The following is a 25233-nucleotide window of genomic DNA, read 5'->3' as shown; positions in this document are numbered from 1 at the left end:
ATGACTCTAGTGTGTAAAAATCTGACACTGGCTAAATATGCATGTCAATTTCGAGCCTTACCCCGAGCCGTTTATTTTGTACTTGTATTTATTATGGATCACCATTAGTTCCTGCCAAGGCAGCAGCCACTCTTCTTGGGGTCTGGCAAAATTAAGGCAGTTATACAATTTAAAAAAATTACAATACATTCATAACAGATTTCACAACACACTAAGTGTGTTCCCTCAGACCCCTACTCCACTACCACATATCTCCGACACAAAATCTGTTATCATGTGTGTATGCATGTGTTTGTGCCTTTTTTGTGTTGCTTCACAGTCCCTGCTGTTCCTTACTTAACCTTTAACTAGGCTAGTCAGTTAAGAACAATTTCTTATTTACAATGACGGCCTACCCCGGCCAAACCCTAACCCGGACGACGCTGGGCCAATTGTGCGCCGCCCTATAGGACTCCCAATCACGGCCAGTTGTGATACAGCCTGGAATCGAACCAGGGTCTGAAGTGACGCCTCTAGCACTGAGATGCAGTGCCTTAGACCGCTAAGCCACTCGGGAGCCCCATAAGGTGTATTTTCATCTGTTTTTAAATCTGATTCTACTGCTTGCATCAGTTACCTGATGTGGAACAGAGTTCCATGTAGTCATGGCTCTACATAGTACTTTGCGCCTCCCATAGTCTGTTCTGGACTTAGGGACTGTGAAGGGACCTCTGGTGGCATGTCTTGTGGGGTATGTACGGGTGTCTGAGCTGTGTGCTAGTCGTTTAAACAGACACCTCTCACAAATACCAGTAGTGATGAAGTCAATCTCTCCTCCACTTTGAGCCAGGAGAGATTGACATGCATATTATTAATGTTTGCTCTCTGGGTACATCCAAGGGCCAGCCATGATGCCCCGTTCTGAGCCAATTGCAATTTTCCTAAGTCCCTCTTTGTGGCTGAACAGTAGTCTAGGTGCGACAAAACTAGAGCTTGTAGGACCTGCCTTGTTGATAGTGTTGTTAAGAAGGTAGAGAAGCGCTTTATTATAGACAGACTTCTCCCCATCTTAGCTACTGTTGACTCAATGTCACGTCCTGACCAGCAGAGGGAGTAGTTGTTTAGTATTTTTGGTCAGGACGTGGCAGAAGTACTGTGTTGTATGTGTTTTTCTGGTATTTCTGTTTCTATGTTGGTCTGTGTGGCTCCCGATCAGGGACAGCTGGTTATCGTTGTTCCTGATTGGGAGTCATATATTAGGAGTGTGTTTGTCACCTGGTTTTTGTGGGTTGTTTTATTTTGCACTGCTGTTTGTAAGTACATAGCCTGTGAAACTGTCTAGTCATTTATTGCTTTGTCCGTGTCCATCATAATTTAAATAAAATGATGTGGAGCACGCAAGCCGCTGCGTATTGGTCAGATAATGGTGAAGATTGTGACACTCATGTTTTGACCATGCCAGTTTACAATCCAGGGTTACTGCAAGCAGTTTAGTCACCTCAACTTGCTCCATTTCCACATTATTTATTACAAGATTTAGTTGAGGTTTAGGGTATAGTGAATGATTTGTCCCAAATACATTGCTTTTAGTTTTTGAAATATTTAGGACTAACTTATTCCTCGCCACCCATTCTGAAACTAACTGAAGTTCTTTGTTAATGAACGAGAACATCAGACAAACAGTAAATACAGGTCATATCTGCATACAGTTGATATCAATGCAACATTTGAAGTGTAAACCAATATTATTGTAGCTATGAGAGTAGCAGCATCAACCATCACATTGGACATCACTTGCACTGCTATCAGATTAGGATAACACACAATTACAATCAACAAAGACATAGTTAAGAAAGACAAAATAACATTGGTTTCCTTACACTATAGGTTATAGGTAACAATCCTTTGTATGAACTGCCAACTTTATTATGCTTATTATTTGTTAATTGTGGAAATAAATTAAGATATGCAAGATGTTTTAATATATATGCATATTTTTAAATAACTGTATCTAACTCAACCGAGGGGAGTGCGTTGGAAATGCTTTTGTCAGTTAATCTGTTTCTGTTCTGTAGCACTGTGTGCTCTTTATAAAGGATGGGTGGGCAATGTCCTTAACACACGCTATATCAAATCAAAAAGTTTATTTGTCACATGCACAGCATACAGCAGGTGTTAACGGTACAGTGAAATGGTTACTTGCATAGTAACAATATCAAAAACAGGAAGTGTCCAGATAAAAAATATTTTAAATATTTTGTAATTGTTAGATGACGCTTACCCGACACATTTATCTAAATTGATGGTCATGTGAAAGAAATGCTAAACCACTCCCCAGCCACATCTAGCTAAGTGGATGGGTCACTTTTGTCTAGACATGTACACATGTTTATGAAATACAATAGATGGCCATAATCACCCCCAGACACACCTGGCTAATTTGATGGGTCGTGTAATAATCTGGCTGAAGTGGAGTCTTTTGTTCAGACATGTAGCTAGCTGTGGTATGAATCGGCAGGTAGCTAAAGCTAACAAACTAGGTTCAATGTTAGCTAGGTTGCATTAGGCTATACCTAGCAATGCAAATGGTTTTCTGATTCGAATGTTACTTCACAGATCATACACGTAACGTTAGCTAGAGAGCCAGCAAGCTATCGTTCGCTAGCTAACTAACGGTACGCTTTAACTTGCAATAAAGCGACTTTCTGACAAAATTAGAAACTTGTGTCTGAAAATGGAGCTAGACTCTTACCCGTATACATAGATGCTTCACGGACTACTGGAACCATTTAACTCCCTTTTATTTGTAGCTACATCCTGTTTGGCCAGCGTTGTGTCAAGTCACTCTGGTTCACACTGACCATGGCGTGTGCAGAAAGTAGCCCATCACTTTTTCCAACTGATTTGTCGATAGCACCTGCTAAATTCAGGGCATTAATGTTGTTGAGAAAAGTAGCAAAAGTTTCGTAGTTCTCGATGGCTAACGTTATATCTTTCAAAAACGGCACGGTAGAAAGGACTATCAAGACATACTGAACAGCTCACGTTATAGACAGAAGCATGCTACATGGCAGACCAATCCACACTCATCTCCCGGCATGTCCAGCCCATCCATTATCTCAGCCAATCATGGCTACCGGGAAGGTTCCTGTCTTTTTCCGTGGTTGAACCAACTAGGCTCGTAATTTAACAATTTTATTCATATTTATGGATGGAATACAAGTTTGTTATTAAGGCACATGAAAGTTCACATGTTCCAGAAGGCATTTCTGCCCAAAAAGGCATTTTGATAAATAAATAAAATGCACTTACACAAAATGTGCATTATCATAATTTTCACAATTTCAGAGTGTTCTTTCGACCTCATAGTGTAAAATTACAAAGACTGACAGGGGCTTTAAGGCTAGGATTTGTGGGGAAGAAGCTGATCCTATATAGATCTGTAGCTATAGGAAACTCCACCCAGGACTAGGAGAGCCTCAGAGGTTAGGTCTCCCTGTCAGATACTGAATGTATGTACACAACCCTGTAATTTCAGGCAGTTTAAAGTCACAATCCTGGCTTTGTGTTTCAGTCCAACGGCAGCTGTGGGACGGGGCTGAGGAAACGTAACCACTCTCAAATGCAAAGCTGCGGACCCTCTGCTCCCAACCCGTGTGTGTTTGTGTGTGTGTGTGTGTGTCTTCCTGTGTGTTTGTAACAATAATAATAATAATTTGGTGTTTATATTGTCCTTATTTCACACATGTACAAGTGTGTCTTATATACACACGTGTGAATTGGTCATGTGTTTTTTGCATATCCCAACTTCCCCTGAGACGCCATCGGAGAGTGGAGTCGCGGCCAGGGTCAGCCATTATCAACGGCGACCCAGGAGCAATTAGTGTTAGGTGCCTTGCTCAATGGCACAGCAACAGATTTTTCACCTTATCGGCTCGGGGATTAGAACAAGTGACTTTTCGGTTACAGGCCCTAAGCTCTAAGCGCTAGGCTACCTGCCACCCTGTGTGCTTGTGTCTCTCTAGAGGGGTAGATTGTAAGCAAAAAGACAAATCACTTTAGTTTAAAAGTAAAACAATGGACAATAAAGTCTATTCATAGAGCTTCGATCATTCTAAGGCTGTTCAGCATAGAGTGCATCGGCAGGATGTCCATGTCCTTTCTTATGTTTCAACATGGCTACTAAATAGGTGAACCTCTCCCCGCATATATCACAGCTGTAAGGCTTCTCTCCGGTGTGAGTGCGTTTGTGTACAGCCAATGCGTCGGTTCGGGAAAACCTCTTCCCACACTGATCACAGGCGTGAGGCTTCTCTCCAGTATGAGTTCTCTTGTGTGCAGCTAGGTTTTGTGACCGACTGAAGCTCTTCCCGCAGAAAGAACAGTGGTAAGGTTTCTCCCCAGTGTGCGTTCGCTGGTGATTCACCAGAGTACGAGACAGTGAAAACCTCCTCCCACAGTGATTGCAGACATAAGGCATCTCTCCAGTATGCACACGCTGGTGTGTTATTAAACGGCGGTGGAATATGAAGCTGCTGCCGCAGTCGGAGCAGTTGTATGGTTTCACTCCTCGGTGTATCTTCATGTGAATTCTGAAGTCGTCAGGATGGTTGAAGGTCTTTCCACACAGGTCGCAGACAACAGACTTCTCTTTACTGTGCCTTTTCTGGTGATTCTTCAGATACACCGGATGAGAGAAACAGTTCCCACACTCAGAGCAGCGGTAAGGTCTCTCTCCCCGGTTGTGCGTCAGCTGGTGAAATTTAAGATTACCTTTTGTAGTAAAACGCGCCCCGCATTCAGAGCAGTGGAAGGGCCTTTCGGTGGAGGGCTTGTGTTTATGTTCATGTGATTTCAGTAAACTGAAATGAATGAACCGCATTCCGCAGTCAGAACATCGGAACGGTTTCTCTTCGGTGTGCATTTTCATATGGAAATTAAAGGTTGCCAAAATACAAAACCTCTTCTCGCAGAAGGAGCATTGGTAAGGCCTTTCTGCAGAAGGCTTGTGTGTTTGCTTGTGTGCTTTTAAAGTGGAGTTTTGTGCAAAACTTTTCCCGCAGTCAGAGCAGTGGTGAATTTTTTCCCCTGTATGTGTTTTCTGGTGCATTTCAAAATTACCTTTTAGACTGAAACTTTTTCCACACTGTGAGCAACGGTAAGGTTTCTCTCCTGTATGGATTCTCTGGTGCATTTTAAGTTGCGCTGGACCAGCTAAACTCTTCCCACACTGAGTGCAGCAGTAGTGAGGTTTCTTCCCTTTACGTCTCTGCAGTTGTTTGTTGACGTGTTTTGATTTGGAGAGACTCCAGTCTGGGTCATCAGCATCATGATGTTGTTGAGGCTCCCCAGAGGATCGACAATAGCCACGTCTTTTTCCTGTGTGAACAAGGAAAAACAATCAAAACATTGAATATCGTCCTAGAGAAGTTACATCATAGTGAGGTATTGTCAAAACCATTCATCAGATAATAGAATTCCTTAGACTGCACTGTAACTTAGGATTAAAAAAAAAATCTTCTTCATGCAAAACCAGTCCTTGAGAAGTATTGTTATCAAATAGCTCCTGGAATTTTGAATAACGGTTATAGGCCGTTATTCAACAAAAATCAAGATATATACATACACGGTACCAGTCAAAAGTTTGGACACACGTACTCACTCAAAGGTTTTTCTTTATTTTTTACTATTTTACATTTACATTTTAGTCATTTAGCAGACGCTCTTATCCAGAGCGACTTACAGTAGTGAATGCATACATTTCATACCCACAACCCTGGCGTTGCAAACACCATGCTCTACCAACTGAGCCACACGGGACACTATATTGTAGAATAATTGTGAAAACATCAAATTTATGAACACATATGGAATCATGTAGTAGCCAAAAAAGTGTAATTTTAGATTCTTCAAAGTAGCCACACTTTGCCTTAATGACAGCTTTGCACACTCAACCAGCTTCATGAGGAATGCTTTTCCAACAGTCTTGAAGGTGTTCCCACATACGCTGAGCACTTGTTGGCTGCTTTACCTTCACTCTGCAGTCCAACTCATCCCAAACCATCTAAAAGTGGTTGAGGTCGGGGGATTGTGGAGGCCAGGTTATCTGATGCAGCACTCCATCACTCTCCATGGTCAAATAGCCCTTACACAGCCTGGAGATGTGTTTTGGATCATTGTCCTGTTGAAAAACAAATGATGGTCCCACAAAGCGCAAACCAGATGGGATGGCGTATTGCTGCAGAATGCTGTGGTAGCCATAATGGTTGTGTGCCTTGAATTCTCAATAAAAATCACCAACAGTGTCACCAGCAAAGCACCCCCACACCATGACACCTCCTCCTTCGTGATTCACGATGGCAACCACACATGCGGAGATCATCCGTTCACCTACTCTGCGTCTCACAAAGACACAACAGTTGGAACCAAAAATCTCAAATTTGGACTCATCAGACCAAAGGACAGATTTCCACCGGTCTAATGTCCATTGATAGTGTTTCTTGGCCAAAGCAAGTCTCTTCTTATTATTGGTGTCCTTTAGTAGGGGTTTCTTTGCAGCAATTTGACCATGAAGGCCTGATTCACGCGGTCTCCTCTGAACAGTTGATGTTGAGATCTGACTGTTACTTGAACTCCGTGAAGCATTCATTTGGGCTGCTATCTGAAGTGCAGTTAACTGTAATGAACTTATCCTCTGCAGCAGAGGTAACTCTGGGTCTTCCTTTCCTGTGGCGGTCCTCATGAGAGCCATTTTCATCATAGCGCTTGATGGTTTTTGCGACTGCACTAGAATAAACTTTTAAAGTTCTTTAAATTTTCCGGATTGACTGACCTTCATGTCTTAAAGTAATGATGGACTGTTGTTTCTCTTTGCTTATTTGAGCTGTTGTCGTCATAATATGGACTTGGTTTTTTACCAAATCTTCTGTATACTACCCCTACGTTGTCACAACACAACTGATTGACACAAACGCGTTAAGAAGGAATATAATTCCACAAACACACAAACACACCTGTTAATTGAAATGCATTCCAGGTGACTACCTCATGAAGCTGGTTGAGAGAATGTCAAGAGTGCAAAGCTGTCATCAATATTTGTTTAACACATTTTAGGTTTCTACATGATTCCATGTGTGTTATTTCATAGGTTTGATGTCTTCACCATTATTCTACAATGTAGAAAACAGTAATAATAACGAAAACCCTTGAATAAGTAGGTGTTCTAAAACTTTTGACTGGTACTGTATATATTTTTTAAGTATAATAATATGTTTTAATGTATGCGCATTGAGTGTGGGAAATGTGCTTTACAAATCATAATTAGGATTTAAAAAATTATAAAAGGTCTCACAAAACTGGAATAAAGGATACATCTCATAATATACAAGGTCAAGCACTTTTCATGTTTAGTCTTCACCCGATAAAAACATCTGGACTCAGACCTTTGTGTTTCAAGTGGGTGTCAGGTAAAAGTAGACGATAGCAGACAACAGGATTCTTAGCGAAAGGGCTGTTGTTGAACGTTTGCTTGACTTATACACCACCGTACAAAAGTTTAGGGTCACTTAGAAATGTCCTTGTTTTTGAAAGAAAAGCAACATTTTTTGTCCATTAAAATAACATCAAATTGATCAGAAATACTGTGTAGACATTGTTAATGTTGTAAATGACTATTGTAGCTGGAAACGAATGATTTTTAATGGAATATCTACATAGGCGTACAGAGGCCTATTATCAGCAACCATCACTCTTGTGTTCCAATGGCACATTGTGTTAGCTAATCGAAGTTTATCATTTAAAAAAAGACTAATTGATCATTAGAAACCCCTTTTGCAATTATGTTAGCACAGCTGAAAACTGTTGTCCTGATTAAAGAAGAAATAAAACTGTCCTTATTTAGACGAGTATCTGGAGCATCAGTATTTGTGGGTTCAATTACATGCTCAAAATGGCCAAAAACAAAGAACTTTCTTCTGAAACTCATCAGTCTATTCTTGTTCTGAGAAAGGAAGGCTATTCCATGCGAGAAATTGCCAAGAAACTGAAGATCTCGTACAACGCTGTGTACTACTCCCTTCACAGAACAGCGCAAACTGTCTCGAACCAGAATAGAAAGAGGAGTGGGAGGCCCCGGTGCACAACTGAGCAAGAGGACAAGTACATTAGAGTGTCTAGTTTGAGAAACAGACACCTCACAAGTCCTCAACTGGCAGCTTCATTAAATAGTACCCGCAAAACACCAGTCTCAACGACACCAGTGAAGAGGCGACTCCGGGATGCTAGCCTTCTAGGCGTTTTACAGTCGTTTTACAGAATTTGGCAGTACGTCCAACCGGCCTCACAACTGAAAATCATGTGTAACAATGCCAGACCAAGCCATCCACATCCGGCTTCTTCATCTGCAGGATTGTCTGACTAGCCACCCAGACAGCTTATGAAACTGAGTATTTCTGTCTGTAATAAAGCCTTTTTATGGGGAAAAACTAACTCTGACTGGCAGGGCCTGTTGCATTTTATATTTTTGTTCAGTATTCAATAACATTCTCAGTAACGGTTACAGAAATATATTTTTATTGTTACAACTGTGATATGTTGTTTATCTACATTAGTTGAATGCACTGACTGTAAGTTGCTCTGGATAAGAGCTCCTGCTGAATGACCAAAATGTAAAAGTAAAAACAAAACACGTTCAAAGCATGCTGGGTCTCGGTCTTCAGCCACAACGGTCAGATACACGGTTATACGTTAATTGTATCAAAACCATTGGCAACATGTTGCTCTCTTCTATGTTTAAGGATTCTACAATGAAAAAATGTGTTGATGCAACTTACAAAACGTTGATATCAGAGGCCCCTGGACTGCACTGTAATGTTAGATAACAACTCAACTTCACAATGGTACTTAGAACCAAAACAAAAGGTATCCTGCTGCACTTACTTTGATGAATCATGTCTCCTTCCTCCTCCTCGTCTCCTCCAGCAGTTCCTCTCAACCCTGGTGTTTTCCTGCAGTCGACCAGCCGCACAGACACCCTCTTCAGACCCAGCAGTAAGGCATTACCAGGAGAGGACAGAGAGGGGGACCCACTCACGCTCTCCTCCCTCTGCTCTGGTGTGTGTCTCTCTGGTGCTGACTCCACCTCCAGCCCTTTGCTACGCAACAAATCCCTGTCCTCCTCATCCCATTCTTCATCACAGTCTGCAGCGTCGTCATCAAATGATTGGCTGGGACTCATGGGTTCCCCCTCCAGCCTTTTGCTAGGTAACCAATCCATGTCCTTCTGGTTCACTTCTTCATCACAGTCTACAGCGTCATCATCAATGGATTGGCTGGGACTCAAAGGTGCACCGATACAATCCTCCTGTATCTTTCTGATGTCCTCTTTCAGTCGGAGTAACCAAGACATTCCCTGCTCCTCCGATTCCATTGAATCTGCATTTTTCCCAAGTTCCTCCAGGATTTTACGGCACAATGAGTGATGGTGATTCTTTCCTTGAACATCAGAGCCATCCTTGCCACCTATTCCACTGCGTTCACACAGGCAGCGTAAATTGTCGTTGGTTAAAGTGTATAAACTCTGTTCCATTTCATCCATCAACGTTTCCCTCTCTCCACTCATATTGTCCTGCTCACGTGGCAACAACAGCAATGAAGTCAATGTCAAGACAGATATAGTTCAGTTAGATGACCTGTAATGAAAATAAAATGAAAGATTAGAACACATTAGTGATTGCATCTGTCATTTCACCCTAGGATTTTGTTTCTTTTTACTTTGAGTGTTAAATTGGTTTAGGAATATTCAGGTATCTTTAAAATTAAATATTAATTTTGGTATAGTCACAAAATGGCTATGCATGTCAAGATGAAATGGTGGTTTACGTCTATTGTGTTTTGCCTTAGTTGGATTAATATCTAGGAACTAAGATGACATCATATAGGGAGATCTGTGGAAGGGAGCCATTTCAATTACGGCGGGCATGGGGTCCCTACTTGCAGATCTTCACAGAGGAACCCAGGCAGTGGGAGAGCAGGGTTTGGGATACATGTTCCTCGGTTTCAGATACACCAGGGGAGGCAGATGTCTGATGCAGTTTCAGTCTTCTCTGCTGTGTTGTTGGCACTAGTGTGGGCATTGGGGTGGGTGGATGAAGTGGGGCCTAAAAGGGTTACTTTGTGTTCAGACTGCCGCTGCCCTGGTCACGCTGAGAGAAGGGAAGTCTAGAGCACAACCAGACTTGTTAATCGAGCTGTTCATGGCGCTTAATAGGGTGGAAAGCTTCTCTGTCAAATGGCACCTCCTGCTCTCTGCTGCAGCAGATATTTGAAAGGTCCATTGGATTTACTCATATTTTCATCATGGACAACATGTAACGTGTAGCTACAGCTTTCAATACCAGTGTTGTCCTGAATACAGCTGCTGGTATCGATGCAGCTCTGTCTTTTGTGGCTAAAGCAGTCTGGACTGGTTGAAGCCGAGTGGGAAGGATTATTTTGAAAAAGTGTTTCAGTCTGACGTGAATTATCATTATCCATACACCGGTAAGAGTCTACAGTTAAAATGCTAAGACAGATACATAATTCAACATATGTTATTGTCTCAACTGTATCCAAACTGTTTTAAAAAAAATTGTTAGCTATATAGCTAGCTAGATAGACAGTTGCATACAGGTAAAGCTATAGCCAGCTAGCTAGCTGAGCTGACCAGTTGCATTCTGCTGTTAATGTTGATTGCTGATGTGCTAAGCCACGCATGACATTATGAAAATATTTTTAATGTTTGATCAACGAGCTAGCTACCGAAAATAGCCACTGTGGTGCGAATGCTAATCGATTATCAAGTTAATCAAACCCCATTTTAAGTGATTAGGTACACATGCTAAGTTGGCTAGTTAGCGAGCCACGATAAAATGATAGCTAAATAGCTAGCTATTAGATTATAGATGAAGGTATTTTTTTTCCCCATGTTCAACTAGCTGGCCAGCTAGATGAATACCACTTACATCTAGCCAGCTGGTCATTATGAAGCTAAATGTTTGCTAAATCAAGCTAGTAATCTTGTGTCTGCACTGCCATTGTTGGACGGGAAGCAGGTTAAGTGTGTAAAGGGTGCTTTATTACAGCTGTAGAGGTCAACAGGAAATAACAATCTATAAGAGATTAATTCATTGATGTTTCAACACCTTTTTCTGTAATTTGTCTTTCAGCATAAACCTGCTCTCCACCATCAGTACAAGGAGATGATCGAGGGTGAACAAGAAACACTTCAGCTATTTTGTCTTTGAGCTTATTTCTTGGACTTGGGGGTCAATTAGTGTTATTTATGGTATGCAAGGTTTGAATGTCTTGTCTATTTTAGTCTGCTTTCGTCCTTTACAGGTTTAATTGTCTGAAGCCTGGTGTTGTTGTGGCCAAGGAGCTTTCCCTCAGATGGAACCAGGTTTCAGCTGCTGTGCAATGTTGACGTCCTTCCTCCCAGAGATGTGAAAACATCCCCAGGACTGGACACAACCCAGCAAACATTTGAGAAGATCAGGACTTTTGCAATGAAAATGCCATGGACATTACATTACATTGCATGCAACCCCAACTGCCATTGCTGTATTTGAAAAAAATATGTCCCTTTATAATGTCCATTTATGTACATAGGATGCTGTACATAGGCCTATCGTCAACCAATATTTCTCCAATCTATTCGGGCTAAATTCCAGCTGAACTTGGAGAGGACAGTTAGGCCTCCCAAAAAGCAAGCTTCTGAGTAAGAGCTACAAAAAGCCAAATTAGACTGAAAGATATAAGTTCATTTTGTCAAACTTGAGAGGCTCTCCATGCTCAATAGTTGTCATTTAACATTTCTGCTACTTCACTCAATTTTAAACGTCTCCCATCCTAACTGTTTTACATTCCCTGAGACCAACCAGAAATACTTCCTTGGACAAATATTCCCAGATGTTCATATAACAGCTAAACGTGTGGTCTCGTTTCTGCATCCCCAAATTTTGCACAAGGCAAAATAAATGGCTAGACTTCAACTGCTGGTTCAGTGCAGCAGGCTGCGGGTGTGTAGTGCTGCCAGAGCTCCGCCACTTCTCACAATGGTGCTCCTTTAGTAAGGTTAGATAACAGTGTGCGCCAGCAGGCAGAACGTGCTTTGATTGAAACAAAATACAGGAAGGCTGTTTAGTTTTACACCATCTTTTCAAATTTTCTCACAAAACCGTAATTCAAGAAGATCTAAATGCATATGCAAATGCTGCCAAATGGTTTTATTCATGTAGTATTCACTACACCCCCAGGAAGAATGACACTGTTTTTTTCCCCTTCACATTTGACAAGTGAGCACTTAGATATGATCATTTTCCTGAATTCATAGAATGTTTGGGAACGATGTAGAACAGTGTTCCCCAACCTTTTCAAGCCTAAGATCACATCACAAATCCAAATGTAAACCAAGATCTACCACTTGCAAAAGAATTACGAAAACACAAGGCCACAATGTAGTTCCACTTTGACATTCTTTATTTTGTTACCTGTCAGTCACAAGCAAAGTATTCATTTAATTATGCAAATAGTATAATCAGAAGTGCAACTATCATTCAACATTTTATAACAGTCATATTACATTGTTCAATATTTCCACAGGCCTATTACTCATTCACCATTCATATATAACCTCAATAATCAGTCAATTACAGGCCTACTACCATTCATATATAACCTCAATAATCAGTCAATTACAGGCCTACTACCATTCATTTATAACCTCAATAATCAGTCAATTACAGGCCTACTACCATTCATTTATAACCTCAATAATCAGTCAATTACAGGCCTAAACCAATCATGTACAGTACTGTTTCACTTTCCCTTTTTTGAACAGCATACAACACAGATCATAACCTTTTGTAAACAATATAGCCTACAACAGATTTCAAACTGGCAATACTCACTCACTGATGGCTGTGGATGAGATCCCCTCCCCACACACACACATTCAATGTGATGGCACACGATCAGCAAGTGCTTTGTAGTCTGGCTCATAGTTTGACACAGCAAGTCTGACACTGCATGAGACGTCTAATAGTTAGACAAGACCTGCTCTTTGACTTTATCATTTTCATCTGTGAAAAGGCCATCTCATAGAGATATGTTGATCCAAAGTAGGCCTTCACCTTAAGTGTGCAGGATGAAAGGAGGGGAAACTTTTCAGTGTTTACAAGAACCCAAGAGTCACTGTCTCTTGATCTTGCTTTCAACTCTATGTCCTTTTGCAATTAAATTATCTCCATGTCAACTCAGATTTGTAAAGCAAATACTTGCTGGAATTTGGCAGACACCTCCTCAATCTCAATGGGGAGGAAAGGGTTTGAGATGAATGCAACAACCTCTCCTACGTCATTGAACTCCGGAAAACGCCTGTTGAATTCAGATGCCAGTTTCTCCAGGTGGGAACAGAATTCTTGCTGGAGAAAAGCATCTTTGTTTCCGATGTGTTGCTACATTTTCTCCAGGTTTGGGAAGTGCACCAGCCTTCCATTCCTCAGCTGAGAGCCCCGCACACCCACCTTGGCCTTAAAGGCATTGACAGCGCTGATCATGTGTGCCACGTCTTTGTCTTTTCCCTGAAGCTCATAGTTGAGCTCGTTCAGTTTGGCTGTTATATCCGTGAGGCAACCTCAGTCTAGCAGTCATGCATCATCAGACAATTCCTCATACTCCTCATTTCGTGACTCCAGAAATGATTTGATCTCGGGCAGCAAGTCAACAAATTGCTGCAGTACTTTCCCGCGACTTATCCACCTTACGCAAGCGTGGAGAATCAAGTCACCATATGCGGCGTCAAGCTCATCTAATAAAGATTTAAACAAGCGGTGCTGAAGTCCATTTGCGCGAATCGAATTAACAATCATAACAGGTGTCATGATATGAGACAAGTCCACTACTTTACTAGCTAGTGCTTGCTGATGGATCACACAGTGACAGTTCAAAAACTTGGAGAAATCGGGATCACGGCGGCACACTGCAACGAAGCCCGAATGAACCCCACGCATTGCCGGTGCCCGGTTTGTAGTGATGTCGCTACCAGCTTATGAATGGGAATGCTGTTATCATGCACATAACGTTTAAACTCGTTGTAAATGTTCTCACCTCTTGTCCTCCCTTTTAATAGTAACAAGGTGATAAAAGCCTCCTTAAAAAATAATGAATGAATTAAAACATTTATGATTTTCTTTCTCTGATTTTGAAAACTCCTCCCGATCGACTTAGAATGCTTCCAATATCGACTTGTCGACCACGATCGACGGGTTGGCGACTCCTGATGTAGAATAAGGCATTTGTGAAAATTCTAAAGTAATATATTCAGCTGGTGTTGCGTATTGGTAAATTCACCTATTCTGCATCAGGCGCACACAGACCAGAGTGCTCTGAAATCGGAGTAGATTGCAAGAATGACTTTTACGACCGCAAGAGATATTGTAACTGGATAAGAGCCGTTCAAGTTCAGCATAGCTAGCTAGCAAAGCGATTCAAATTTATTTCTAGCTAACCAAATGACACCTGCATCTTGTTGTAGCCACCGAAAAACGATATGAGGGGGAAAAAGTCGGTCACTCACCCACTCCTCCAATAACATGACATCCTCCCAGCAGCTAGCTAATGTTAGGTTCCGTGCTTTTAACTTGTTAAATAAATAGATGCGCTAGCCTATTAGCCACGTTATGACTGATTTGTGATCATTGCCATTGCTAGTTTGATTGTATTGTAATGACCCGGCTGGGTCATAAAGGGAAAAGAGACGGACTCTAGGTGTGCAGGTCAGAACACAGGTTTATTCCTAAACTAGGCTATTGTTCAGGCCACAGCCCACGCCGCTAAATGCCGAACGTACACAATTATACCATGTCGAGTTAAGGGGCACTCCCATAGGAACAGATCAAGGCCCCCAACAGAAAAGAAAGAAAGATGAGACAGTAATCCCTATTTATGCATTTCCAAATCCCGCGGGATTACCCATCATACCCCCCTCAACCTTTCCCTCTGTCCTGACATATTTAACCCCTGCTAGTAGCCATGAGAACCATAACACACCCACAAACACAGAACACAATACCGGGTCGTTACATAGCCCCCCTCTTTCTAAACCCTAGCCCCTAGGGTTACACAACAAAATCCTTAAAACCTGTTGGGGCTAGGGGGCAGTATTGAGAATTTTGAAAAAAATGTGTGCCCATTTTTAACTGCCTCCTACACCAACTCAGAAGCTAGAATATGCATATTATTGTTCAGGTTTGGATAGAAAACACTTTTCTAAAACTGTTTGAATGGTGTCTGTAAGTATAACAGAACTCATATGGCAGTCAAAACCCTGAGACAAATTCTGACAGGAAGTGGATACCTGATGTGTTGAATTACCTTTAAGCCTATGCCATTGAAACACACAGGGGCTTAATGGTTGAGCACTTCCTTTGGCTTCCACTAGATGTCACCAGTCTTTACAAAGTGGTTTGAATCTGCTACTGTGAGATCTGACCGAACAAGAGCCTTGGAACGGTGGTGGCCGATTAGACTCTGGCGCGCGAGTTCATGTTGGGTACTCTCGTTCCAATACGTTTTAAAAGAGAATGCAATCGTCCGCCTTGAATATTATTAATGTTCTGGTTGAAAAAGGCACTAATGATTTATGCTATACAACGTTTGACATGTTTGAACGAACGTAAATATATTTTTTCCCCCTCGTTCATGAAGACAAGTCCGGCGGGCATAGATCATGTGCTAACAACACGGAGCTTTTTGGACATAAATTATGAGCTTTTTCGAACAAAACTACATTTGTTATGGACCTGGGATTCCTGGAAGTGACATCTGATGAAGAGAATCAAAGGTAATGGATTATTTACATAGTATTTTCGATTTTAGATCTCTCCAACATGGCGGTTAGTCTGTATCGCAAAGCGTATTTTTCTGGGCGCAGTGCTCAGATTATTGCAAAGTGTGATTTCCCAGTAAGGTTATTTTTAAATCTGGCAATCCGGTTGCGTTCAAGAGATGTAAATCTATAATTCTTTGAATGACAATATAATATTTTACCAATGTTTTCGAATAGTAATTATTTAATTTGTTGTGCTGATTTGACTGGCGGTATTGGAGGGAAAAGATTTCCTCAACATCAACGCCATAGTAAAACGCTGTTTTTGGATATAAATATGAACTTGATAGAACAAAAAATGCATGTATTGTCTAACATAATGTCCTAGGAGTGTCATCTGATGGAGATTGTCAAAGGTTAGTGCATCATTTTAGCTGGTTTTCTGCTTTTGGTGACGCCTGTCTTTGAATTGACAAAACATTACACACAGCTATTGTCAATGTACTCTCCTAACATAATCTAACTTTATGCTTTTGCCGTAAAGCCTTTTTGAAATCGGACAACGTGGTTAGATTAAGGAGATGTTTATCTTTCAAAGGGTGTAAGATAGTTGTATGTTTGAGAAATTTGAATTATGACATTTAATTGTTTTCAAATTTGGCGCTCTTGATATTTCACCTGTTGTTGATAGGGTGTACCAGGGGTGGGACGCTTGCGTCCCACATAGCCCATAGAGGTTAAAACGACCCGGAGGTCGCATCAGTCTCTTGGGCCTCCCCGTGGCTCTCACCGGTGAACCCCCAGAACACTCATCTGCCCCAATGTCATTTCCAGCGCCCTCCGAAGAAGCAGCCCCCATCCCAGGCTCAGGTTGCGCTAGAGTCTCCTTGTTAGACTGTCCCCGTGGGCTCACATCAGAGACCTCACTCCCATTTCCTACCGTTTTCCTCCCTCTGTAGGGTGCCAATCGGTCCCGGTGGACCACCACCTTCCTGCTCCGTGGGGGGACCTCCACCCGGTACGTCACCTCCCCCACTCTCTCTATCACCAGACACGGCCCCACCCATGCATTGTCCAGCTTTGGGCACCGCCCCTTCTTGCGCGTGGGGTTGTGAAGCCACACACATTCTCCCGCCCCAAAGTGCCTCCCCCTAGCGCGCGAGTCGTAGTGGTGCTTTTGGCGCACCCCTGCGTTCTCGAGTTGCTCTCTTGCGAAGGTGTGAGCCGCTTCTAACCGGTTCTGCAGACGACACACATAGTTCGGGCCAGGCAAAACCCCGTCGTCATCATCAGGAGGGTGGCCAAACGTCAGTTCGGCTGGGGTGCGCAACTCACGACCTAACATTAGTAGCGCTGGGGAGCACGCAGTCGATTCTTGAACAGCCGACCTACATGCCATAAGAATAAACGGTAAGTGGGTGTCCCAATCTCTCTGGTGTTTTGAGGTAACGATGGCCAGCTGCTGTGCTAATGTTCTGTTAAATCTTTCCACCAGCCCATCACTCTGGGGGTGAAGCGGAGTAGTGCGCGTCTTCTCCGCGCCTAAACGTCTACACAACTCTGAGAACACCCGTGACTCGAAGTTTCTCCCCTGGTCGCTGTGAATAGACTGTGGCACCCCAAACCGACTGATTATTCCCCCCACCAACGCATCAGCTACTGTCTCTGCCTCCTGGTCTGGGAGAGCGTAAGCCTCCGGCCACTTGGTGAAGTAGTCCATAGCGGTTAGAATCCACCTGTTACCGCTGTCTGTGGTTGGAAACGGCCCCACTATGTCTACCCCCAGTCTCTCCATGGGCTCCCCTACTGGGAATTGTTGTAGGAGGGCGTGTGACTGACCTGGAGGTCCTTTTTTAGCAACACACTTGTCGCACTGCCTACAAAAGTCCTCAACATCCCTCCTGTGCCTGGCCCAATAGAAGCCTTTACGCACGTGCTTTAACGTTTTGGAGACCCCAAAATGCCCTGCGCCAACTCCCCCATGAAGCTGCTGTAACACGCTCCCCTGCAGCCTTTTGGGCACCACTACCTGCCACGTAATTTCTCCAGTCGCTGGCTTTTTCCACCCCCTCTGGAGCACTCCCTCAGCCACTCTAAGGACTGTGAATTTAGCCCACAGTCCCTTGGTGACTGGTGATAGAGGGGCTACTTCCCCCCACGGCGGTCGTCTTCTCTCTTTCACCCACCGCAGCACAGGACGCAGCTCTGCGTCCTCCTCCTGCCGACGCCTCTGTCCATGAGCCTCTCAAAGGTGGCAGGAGCATTACAGAGCCCGAAGCACAGCACCTTGAACTGCCAATGGCCCCTATCTGTGGAGATGGCCATTTTTTCACGTGCCCCTGGCGAGAGGGGCACCTGCCAGTAGCCACTGCGCAGATCAAGGGAGGAGAACCACGAGGACCCTCTCACGTGGTCTAGCGACTCATCAATCCTCGGTAGGGGATAAGAGTCTTTAGTGGTGACAGAATTTAGGCCCCTGTAGTCAACACAAAACCTAAGTTTACCCCCTTTCTTAGGCACCATGACAACCGGCGCGGACCATGGGCTATCTGATGGCTCAATGAAATCAGCCCGCAACATGTCAACAATAGCTGTGTCTGCTGCTTCCCTCCTGGCAAGGGGAATACGACAGGGCCGAATTTTAATGGGTCGGGCGTCCCCAGTGTCTATTTCGTGCTGAACTAGGTGCGTTTGTCCTACCTCATCTTCCCCCCAAGCGAAGCTATCTTTAAAGTCCAACAGCAGCTGCTTTAACTGTCTCTGTTGTCTCTCATCCAGACCCTGACAGTTCTTCAGCCATACAGCCTCGACGGCGTCGATAGCTTCCTCCTTCCCCCCGTCGGGCTGATGGGGTGAAGGAGCCAGTGTGTTTTGGGCTACTGAGCTGCCTGTGCTTGCACCATGATGGGGAGTGAAGGCCGTCGCCGCCGGAGACAGCTGCTGGAATGGCACAACGACCAAGGGAGCAGCCGGGATGACCGGTGGAGTTTCTGCAAGCTTGGAGGAAGACGGAGGGACAGCCCTGCCCCCTGCTGGCCCTCCCGAAGGCGACATTCCCACTGTGGGCCCCCGACAGCCTCAAAGTGCCCGACGCTAAGTCCAACTGAGCCCCACAGTTTTTCAAAAAGTCCATTCCCAGTATACAGGGGTCCTGCACCGCTGCTACCCACGCCGGACACCCACAGTCCAGGCCTGACATATTTAACCCCTGCTAGTAGCCATGAGAACCATAACACACCCACAAACACAGAACACAATACCGGGTCGTTACAGTATTGACATTCCCAGCCTTTGTTACATTCGTCCGTTTTTGTCTGAAATATTGAGTCATTGAAACTGAAACGGTGCATTCCGAATGGATGCAGCAAACAATGTACCAGTCCAGCTGTGATTTACAACCTGATATCAATATTTTTTGGAATAGCAAGAAATGTATTGGTGAATTATATCGATCATGCATTGAATTGCATTCTTACTATACGTCATTGAATTGAGTCAAATCGTACCTATTTATAAAACCTCTTATAAAGTTGGTTGTGTAGCATACACTGGGAATTTGATATTTTAGACTGATATGATTCTGTTTGTTTCATATCTGCAAAGTAGTTAAAACGCTGTCGGTTCCACTTTAGGGTTAAGCAAGTTATTATCAAACCAAAGCCCTAAACATTAGCTAATCGTTCACAGGGTTGGCGGTGTACAAAAACAACAAACTGGCTCCAGTAGAAGTGCTAGTAACATTTGCTACCTACCAGGTACAGTAGAAAGGCTAGCTAGCTAACAGGCCAGCGCGTCTCTGTCCAACCTGAACAAGAAGTATACCTCGTGACTTTCGCTTGATGTTCCTTCGATAACGTTGTTCTGAGATCAGTTTTAAGCTGTATTTTGGAGATTGAATGTAGAAATTCCCACAATGTTGGAAGACTAATCTTGTTAGGGCTAGCTCCTCATTCTTTGCTTGATTCCAATGTATGCCATGCCCGTCATCACAGACAGACCAGACCAATCGAGTATCGATATATAAACGGTAAACTTCTTATTCGATGAGGTTTAACGGCGGTTGGCATCCAATATGTTGCATTACCGCAATTTACTAGACTGGAGTACAACTTCTTTATACTTTGCTTGATTTTTTTTTTTTTTATATAATATTTTCAAATACCCTACCATCTAACACTAGACTCACGAAAAAAAATCTACAAATAAATTAAATATAAATATTTCTCTCGCATGGGACATTTCTGATCCCCAGCCACATGGGGACACCTACAATTAACACATACCACTACATTCCCCAATGCTACACATTCCTTTGTCTCATGCCCTTCTGCACACTTCTCATACCTAGGAACCTCCCTCCTACACACTGCTGCCACATGCCCATAAGCTTGACACCTGTAATAACATAATGTATTCGGTACAAAAGCTTGCACAGGTTAACTTATATATCCTAACATCACTTTGTCGGGCAAAGACTCAACATCAAAACTCAAAAGAACAGACAATGACTCTTCTGTTTCATCACTCTGCCTCGCAGCAAACAACGAGCATCACAAACACCGGGAATCTTCCTCTTACATTTACTGCTACCCCAGTAATCACTCCTTTCAATGGCACCCTTCTCTTGAGAGCAAAACAATTCCCATTTCTTGCCCCCATTCGTTTAACTCCGAGCGCCTTCTCCCTCTGACCAGCAGAAACACAAACAATTATCACAAGACCACTTCTCATTACCCTCAACGATTTCAAGGCACCCAACTCTGTTTTCACCCACAATGAAACCACAAATGGATCAGCAAAAAGGCAAGGGTCCACTTTCTCCAAAAACTTCACTCCTACTGTCATAGGCTCATCTTCATCCTGACCCTCGGTTCAAGCCTCGGGCGCCTGAGAACTTCACCACACCTACCACCTCCGATTCTTCGCCCTCATTCACTTCCAATTCTCCTCCTGTCTTCAGCTCCCTCTGCTTACACTTTCTACCATTCTTCTTTAACAAAGAATCTCCCTTTTTTCCGCCATTTTTAACCGACTCAAGCTCACCATCTTCCTCCCTCTCTCTTTCTTAGACCTCCTCTGCCTCTCTTTTCCCCTGCATTCCTCCTCCTTATTCCAAGCATACGTCTCCTTATGATAATACTGCACTTCTCCTGACATACATCTTGTTCTTGCTTTCTCAAGGGACGCCATTTAACCGGCTGTCACAATCTCTGTACAATCAGCACGAACCCCTCGGGATGTAGCGCTCAACAGCGCATCCCACTTATAATGCAGCTGCTTATTCTTGATGTTATTTTTTATTTTAAGCTACTGCGACACTTTACAATTTTGACTTCTTTCCACCAGCTCTGTACGTCATCCACCATTAGCTTGGACACTCTCTTTCTCCCCACCAATGCTAAACTCTATGGCTAGAGCAGATATGACTGATGATGCTTCGTGTAATCTCACTTCAGGAAACTTTCTTGCTGCATTTAGAATGTTCTCAGGCGAATATAAAGTGTGAAAAAAATGAATTTTGAAGTTCAGAGGAGAGAGCTTTTTCTGTGATTTTATTAACATTACGAGGCTTACTTGTCTATGGCTTACTACGTATTTCTTAACATGAAAAAAGGCGTGCATAGGTAAAAAATGTAATCAAAACACTAACATATATTACTAAATTCAACTTTATAGCATACATCAAATGATAAACCCATATGGAAAAATTATATATTGGAATATATTTAAATAAAATTGAATTAAATATAGAAAATATGTCAATATATTATTTTTACGTGTGGGAAAGTATATGAAATAAGATAACCCATCGGGAGCACAAACCCCCTTCAACGTGTCCTGTAAACCAGTGCATTGAACCTTTATTTAGGGGTCTGGAACCTCTTCACTAGATGTTTTCTATAGAACCTTAAATAAGAGATCTGGAACCTCTTCACTAGATGTTTTCTATAGAACCTTTATTTAGAGATCTGGAACCTCTTCACTAGATGTTTTCTATAGAACCTTTATTTAGAGATCTGGAACCTCTTCACGAGATGTTTTCTATAGAACCTTTATTTAGAGATCTGGAACCTCTTCATGAGATGTTTTCTATAGAACCTTTATTTAGAGATCTGGAACCTCTTCACTAGATGTTTTCTATAGATCCTTTATTTAGAGATCTGGAACCGACCACTAGGTCAGGTGGATGGATTATCTTGGCAAAGGAGAAATACTCACTAACAGGGATGTAAAAAAAAGTTGTGAACAACATTTTGGAGAAATAAGCTTTTTGTGTCTGGAAAATTTCTGGGATCTTTTATTTCAGTTCATGAAACATGGGACCAACACTTTACATGTTACGTTTATATTTCCGTATACTTGGACCACAAAGTTCTCGTTGAGAGTACAGATGTTTTCATTGGCCTCTGCTTGATTGGGTGCATTGTTATAATATCTCCTTAAGTGTGCAATCATTCTACTTCCCACAAATCTAAAATCATTGGATTGGTGGAGACATGGGCTAGTGGGAGTTTTTATTTTTTATTTTAAATACCAATCATTACCTTTCCAGCAGTGGCGATTTTAGCATGTACATCTTGGTGGGGCACTACACAATACAACACAACACTAAACAATACATTCATTGCACTATAACGGTGACAAATGGTTCCCACAAACTGTTAGGTACTACATAAAGCTGTCCCAACAACAGAGTCCCAACAGCAGTCCCAACACCTTACCACTCCTACACCTGGCTATCAGCTGAGCCTTGTCTGGCAGCAAAACATTCAGCCTCATTTACTGCCTTTTAAAAAAACATAGCTGATATGGCTGACTTGCTTAAACAAATGTTGGTTATACAGGCAATTGAGATGTACAAACTATGGCATAAGCGGACGACAAGTGGATAAGAGGCAATCCGTAATTTCAATTTAGACAATACTGAGTGAGCTAGGACGGACGTAGTCAATATAACTATTTGTTCAGCACTTTTGAAATGTACAGTGACAGAATTCAGAACATGGGCCGTTGTTACAGTGTTCTCCCTGTACACTAAGTCAGAACCGTAGGATAAATAAAGGGGACACATAAGCAGACAATGAAAGCTCTTACAATATTCAATGATTACATTTCTCAAAAACAGGTTATAGGCTACATGTGCACCACCAAGTCAGAACAGTAGGCGAAATTAAGAGGTGAAGATAGACCAAATTAGGGTGAGTCACATGGTCTACTAACAGCTTACTACACAACATACACTTAGTAGTACTTTCTTAGCTACAGTATACATATCTCCCTGGCATATTACATCATTTATGCAGCAGCATACAATACATTTTTGGACTCACCTTGTGCTGTGCTCACTTGAACAGGAAGGTGGCGCGGCGGTCCTTCGTGGGAAAATTTTGTCATCAATCTTTGTAATCAATGTCTGGTATTCTCTGGGTTTATGGTGCTTTCAAGACAACTGGGAACTCGAAGAAAGAAAAAAACGTTGAATCATAATGACGTCAGTGATCTTCAGGTCGTAGCGCTAGAAAGAGGCCCGAGTTCCCGATTTACAATTCCGAGTTGATGAAAGTTCAAAACATATTTTCCCAATCGTAGCTCGTTTTCCCCCGAGTTCCCAGTTGTCTTGAGCTCACTAAAGTCAGATTTTGTAGTTCCGAGTTAACAGTTGTTTTGAGCGTGGCACAAATCATGCTTCATTGACAGCATGGCCAATGTTGAATGTTTATAATTTTAAACTAGGAAAAGAGACCCTTAATCTTAGACTTGGGACCACACAGCCACTCCACTAAATAGCAGGCTAATGATTGCTTTGTAATGCTTGCAGTTAGCCACTTATTCCTTCCAAAGCACTCATTGTTGAATTTGCGATTTCCAACTTGTTGTGTAATGTTTTTGTCCAATAGCCGATGAGAACCAATACGTTTTATCTATAATTTCTCTTAATTATTTATCTTCATATGACAAGGATTAAAAAGGATTTGCCAGTAGATTGTCAACTTGATATATGATGATGACTGCTAGCTAAGATTTCGAAAGTATGATGTTGACATGATCAGTCCAATCAAAGCTACTATAGATATAATGTGATTTAATGTCATTATCTCTGTGGTCAATGACCTTGAGCCTTCTTAGATGGCCACTTCTAATGTAACTCTATGGCAGCCTCCAAGGGGCTTGAATTTTCGAGTTCTACCCTTAGACTTGGTGGTGACGTAGTGTCCCAATGAGTGACAGAACACTTGCGCCACCACCACAGAAAGCACTGAGCTAGGCTGAAACTCCTGCATTTTGGAGCTGCCTTACTCAAGAAAACAAACCAGAGACCATGTTTGTATGAGGTTTTATTAGCTCAATTATATATATATTTTTTTAACATTGTTTGCAAACAGATATGTAACACATATTAATGCAAAACAACATGCAAAACAGGCAAGTCCCAAAAATATAATTAAATGTTGCTAAAAATGTGGGTCTCTGCCCTGAATGATGGGTTGCCACTGCAAGTCAGTAACCAGGTTTCTATCTAACCTTATGCGAATAAAATGCATGTAATAACAAGCCTGATGGAAACAGAAAACTTGTCAGTAGACTTTCCAAATGTCAACAAAACAAAATACGCTAGACAAGGCTGGATAGATTATTCCACTAAGCACGGACCGACGCCAATGTCTTCCGGCCATGTGTTGTTGGTACGGTCCGGCCTTGATTTGACCCAAACATAGACATCTATGTTTCATAAGTTTGGACAGCACAGTACTGCACAGTCCAGTAGAGAGCAGCACAGTACAGGAAAGTAAAGTATAGTTCAGTACAGTAGAATAGTCCAGTGTAATGTACTGTATTGTACACTACTTTACTCTAATGTACACAACTGAATTAAACTTTACTGTACCGTACTGTACTCTACTGACTAAAACTCTACCGTCCTGCACCGTACTGAACTGTGCTGTTGAAACTTGTGAAACATAGCCAAGATGTCTATAATTAGTTCAGATTTGGTCTGGTCCAGACCGAACAAATGTTTAGCTTTTTTGGGGGGTGGAGCTCATTAGAATAATACCCAGCACACTTTGAACATGTTTGTTTTTACTTTTACAGTTTGGTCATTCAGCAGGAGCTCTTATCCAGAGTGACATAGTCAGTGCATTCAACTAATGTAGATAAACAGCATCACAGTTAAGAAGAAAAAAATATTTCTGTAACCGTTACCGAAAATGTTATTGAATACTGAACAAAAATATAAAACGTCATCTCTACCATGGCTTATGGTAGAGAAATTAACATTAAATTATCTGGTAACAGCTCTGGTGGACATTCCTGCAGTCAGCATGCCAATTGCACGTTCCCTCAACATGAGACATCTGTGGCATTGGGTTGCATGTGAAAACTGCACA

The 25233-nt window shown here is 42.4% G+C and overlaps 1 protein-coding gene across 2 annotated transcripts; it reads right to left on the bottom strand.

The window, feature by feature from the left end:
• Nucleotides 1-109: 109 nt before the first annotated feature.
• LOC106586284 (uncharacterized) lies at nt 110-19839 on the bottom strand. 2 transcript variants are annotated; one of them, XM_014173414.3, is made up of 3 exons: nt 19597-19839; nt 8917-9668; nt 110-5358 (listed from the first exon to the last, which is right to left on the bottom strand). In XM_014173414.3, exons 2-3 carry the CDS (start codon nt 9596-9598, stop codon nt 4094-4096), a joined length of 1947 nt encoding a protein of 648 aa, XP_014028889.2. In that variant the 5' UTR covers nt 9599-9668; nt 19597-19839; the 3' UTR covers nt 110-4093. The 2 variants fall into 2 exon arrangements, with proteins under 2 accessions (XP_014028889.2, XP_014028890.2); XM_014173415.3 differs by having other exon boundaries at nt 19667-19839.
• Nucleotides 19840-25233: the final 5394 nt, after the last annotated feature.

Source organism: Salmo salar, chromosome 02 (assembly GCF_965601325.2).
Source record: "Salmo salar chromosome 02, fSalSal1, whole genome shotgun sequence".
In the NCBI taxonomy this organism is placed as follows: Eukaryota; Metazoa; Chordata; class Actinopteri; order Salmoniformes; family Salmonidae; genus Salmo; species Salmo salar.
Note: the sequence above shows the minus strand (reverse complement) of the source record. Positions and strands in the feature narration are given on the sequence as shown.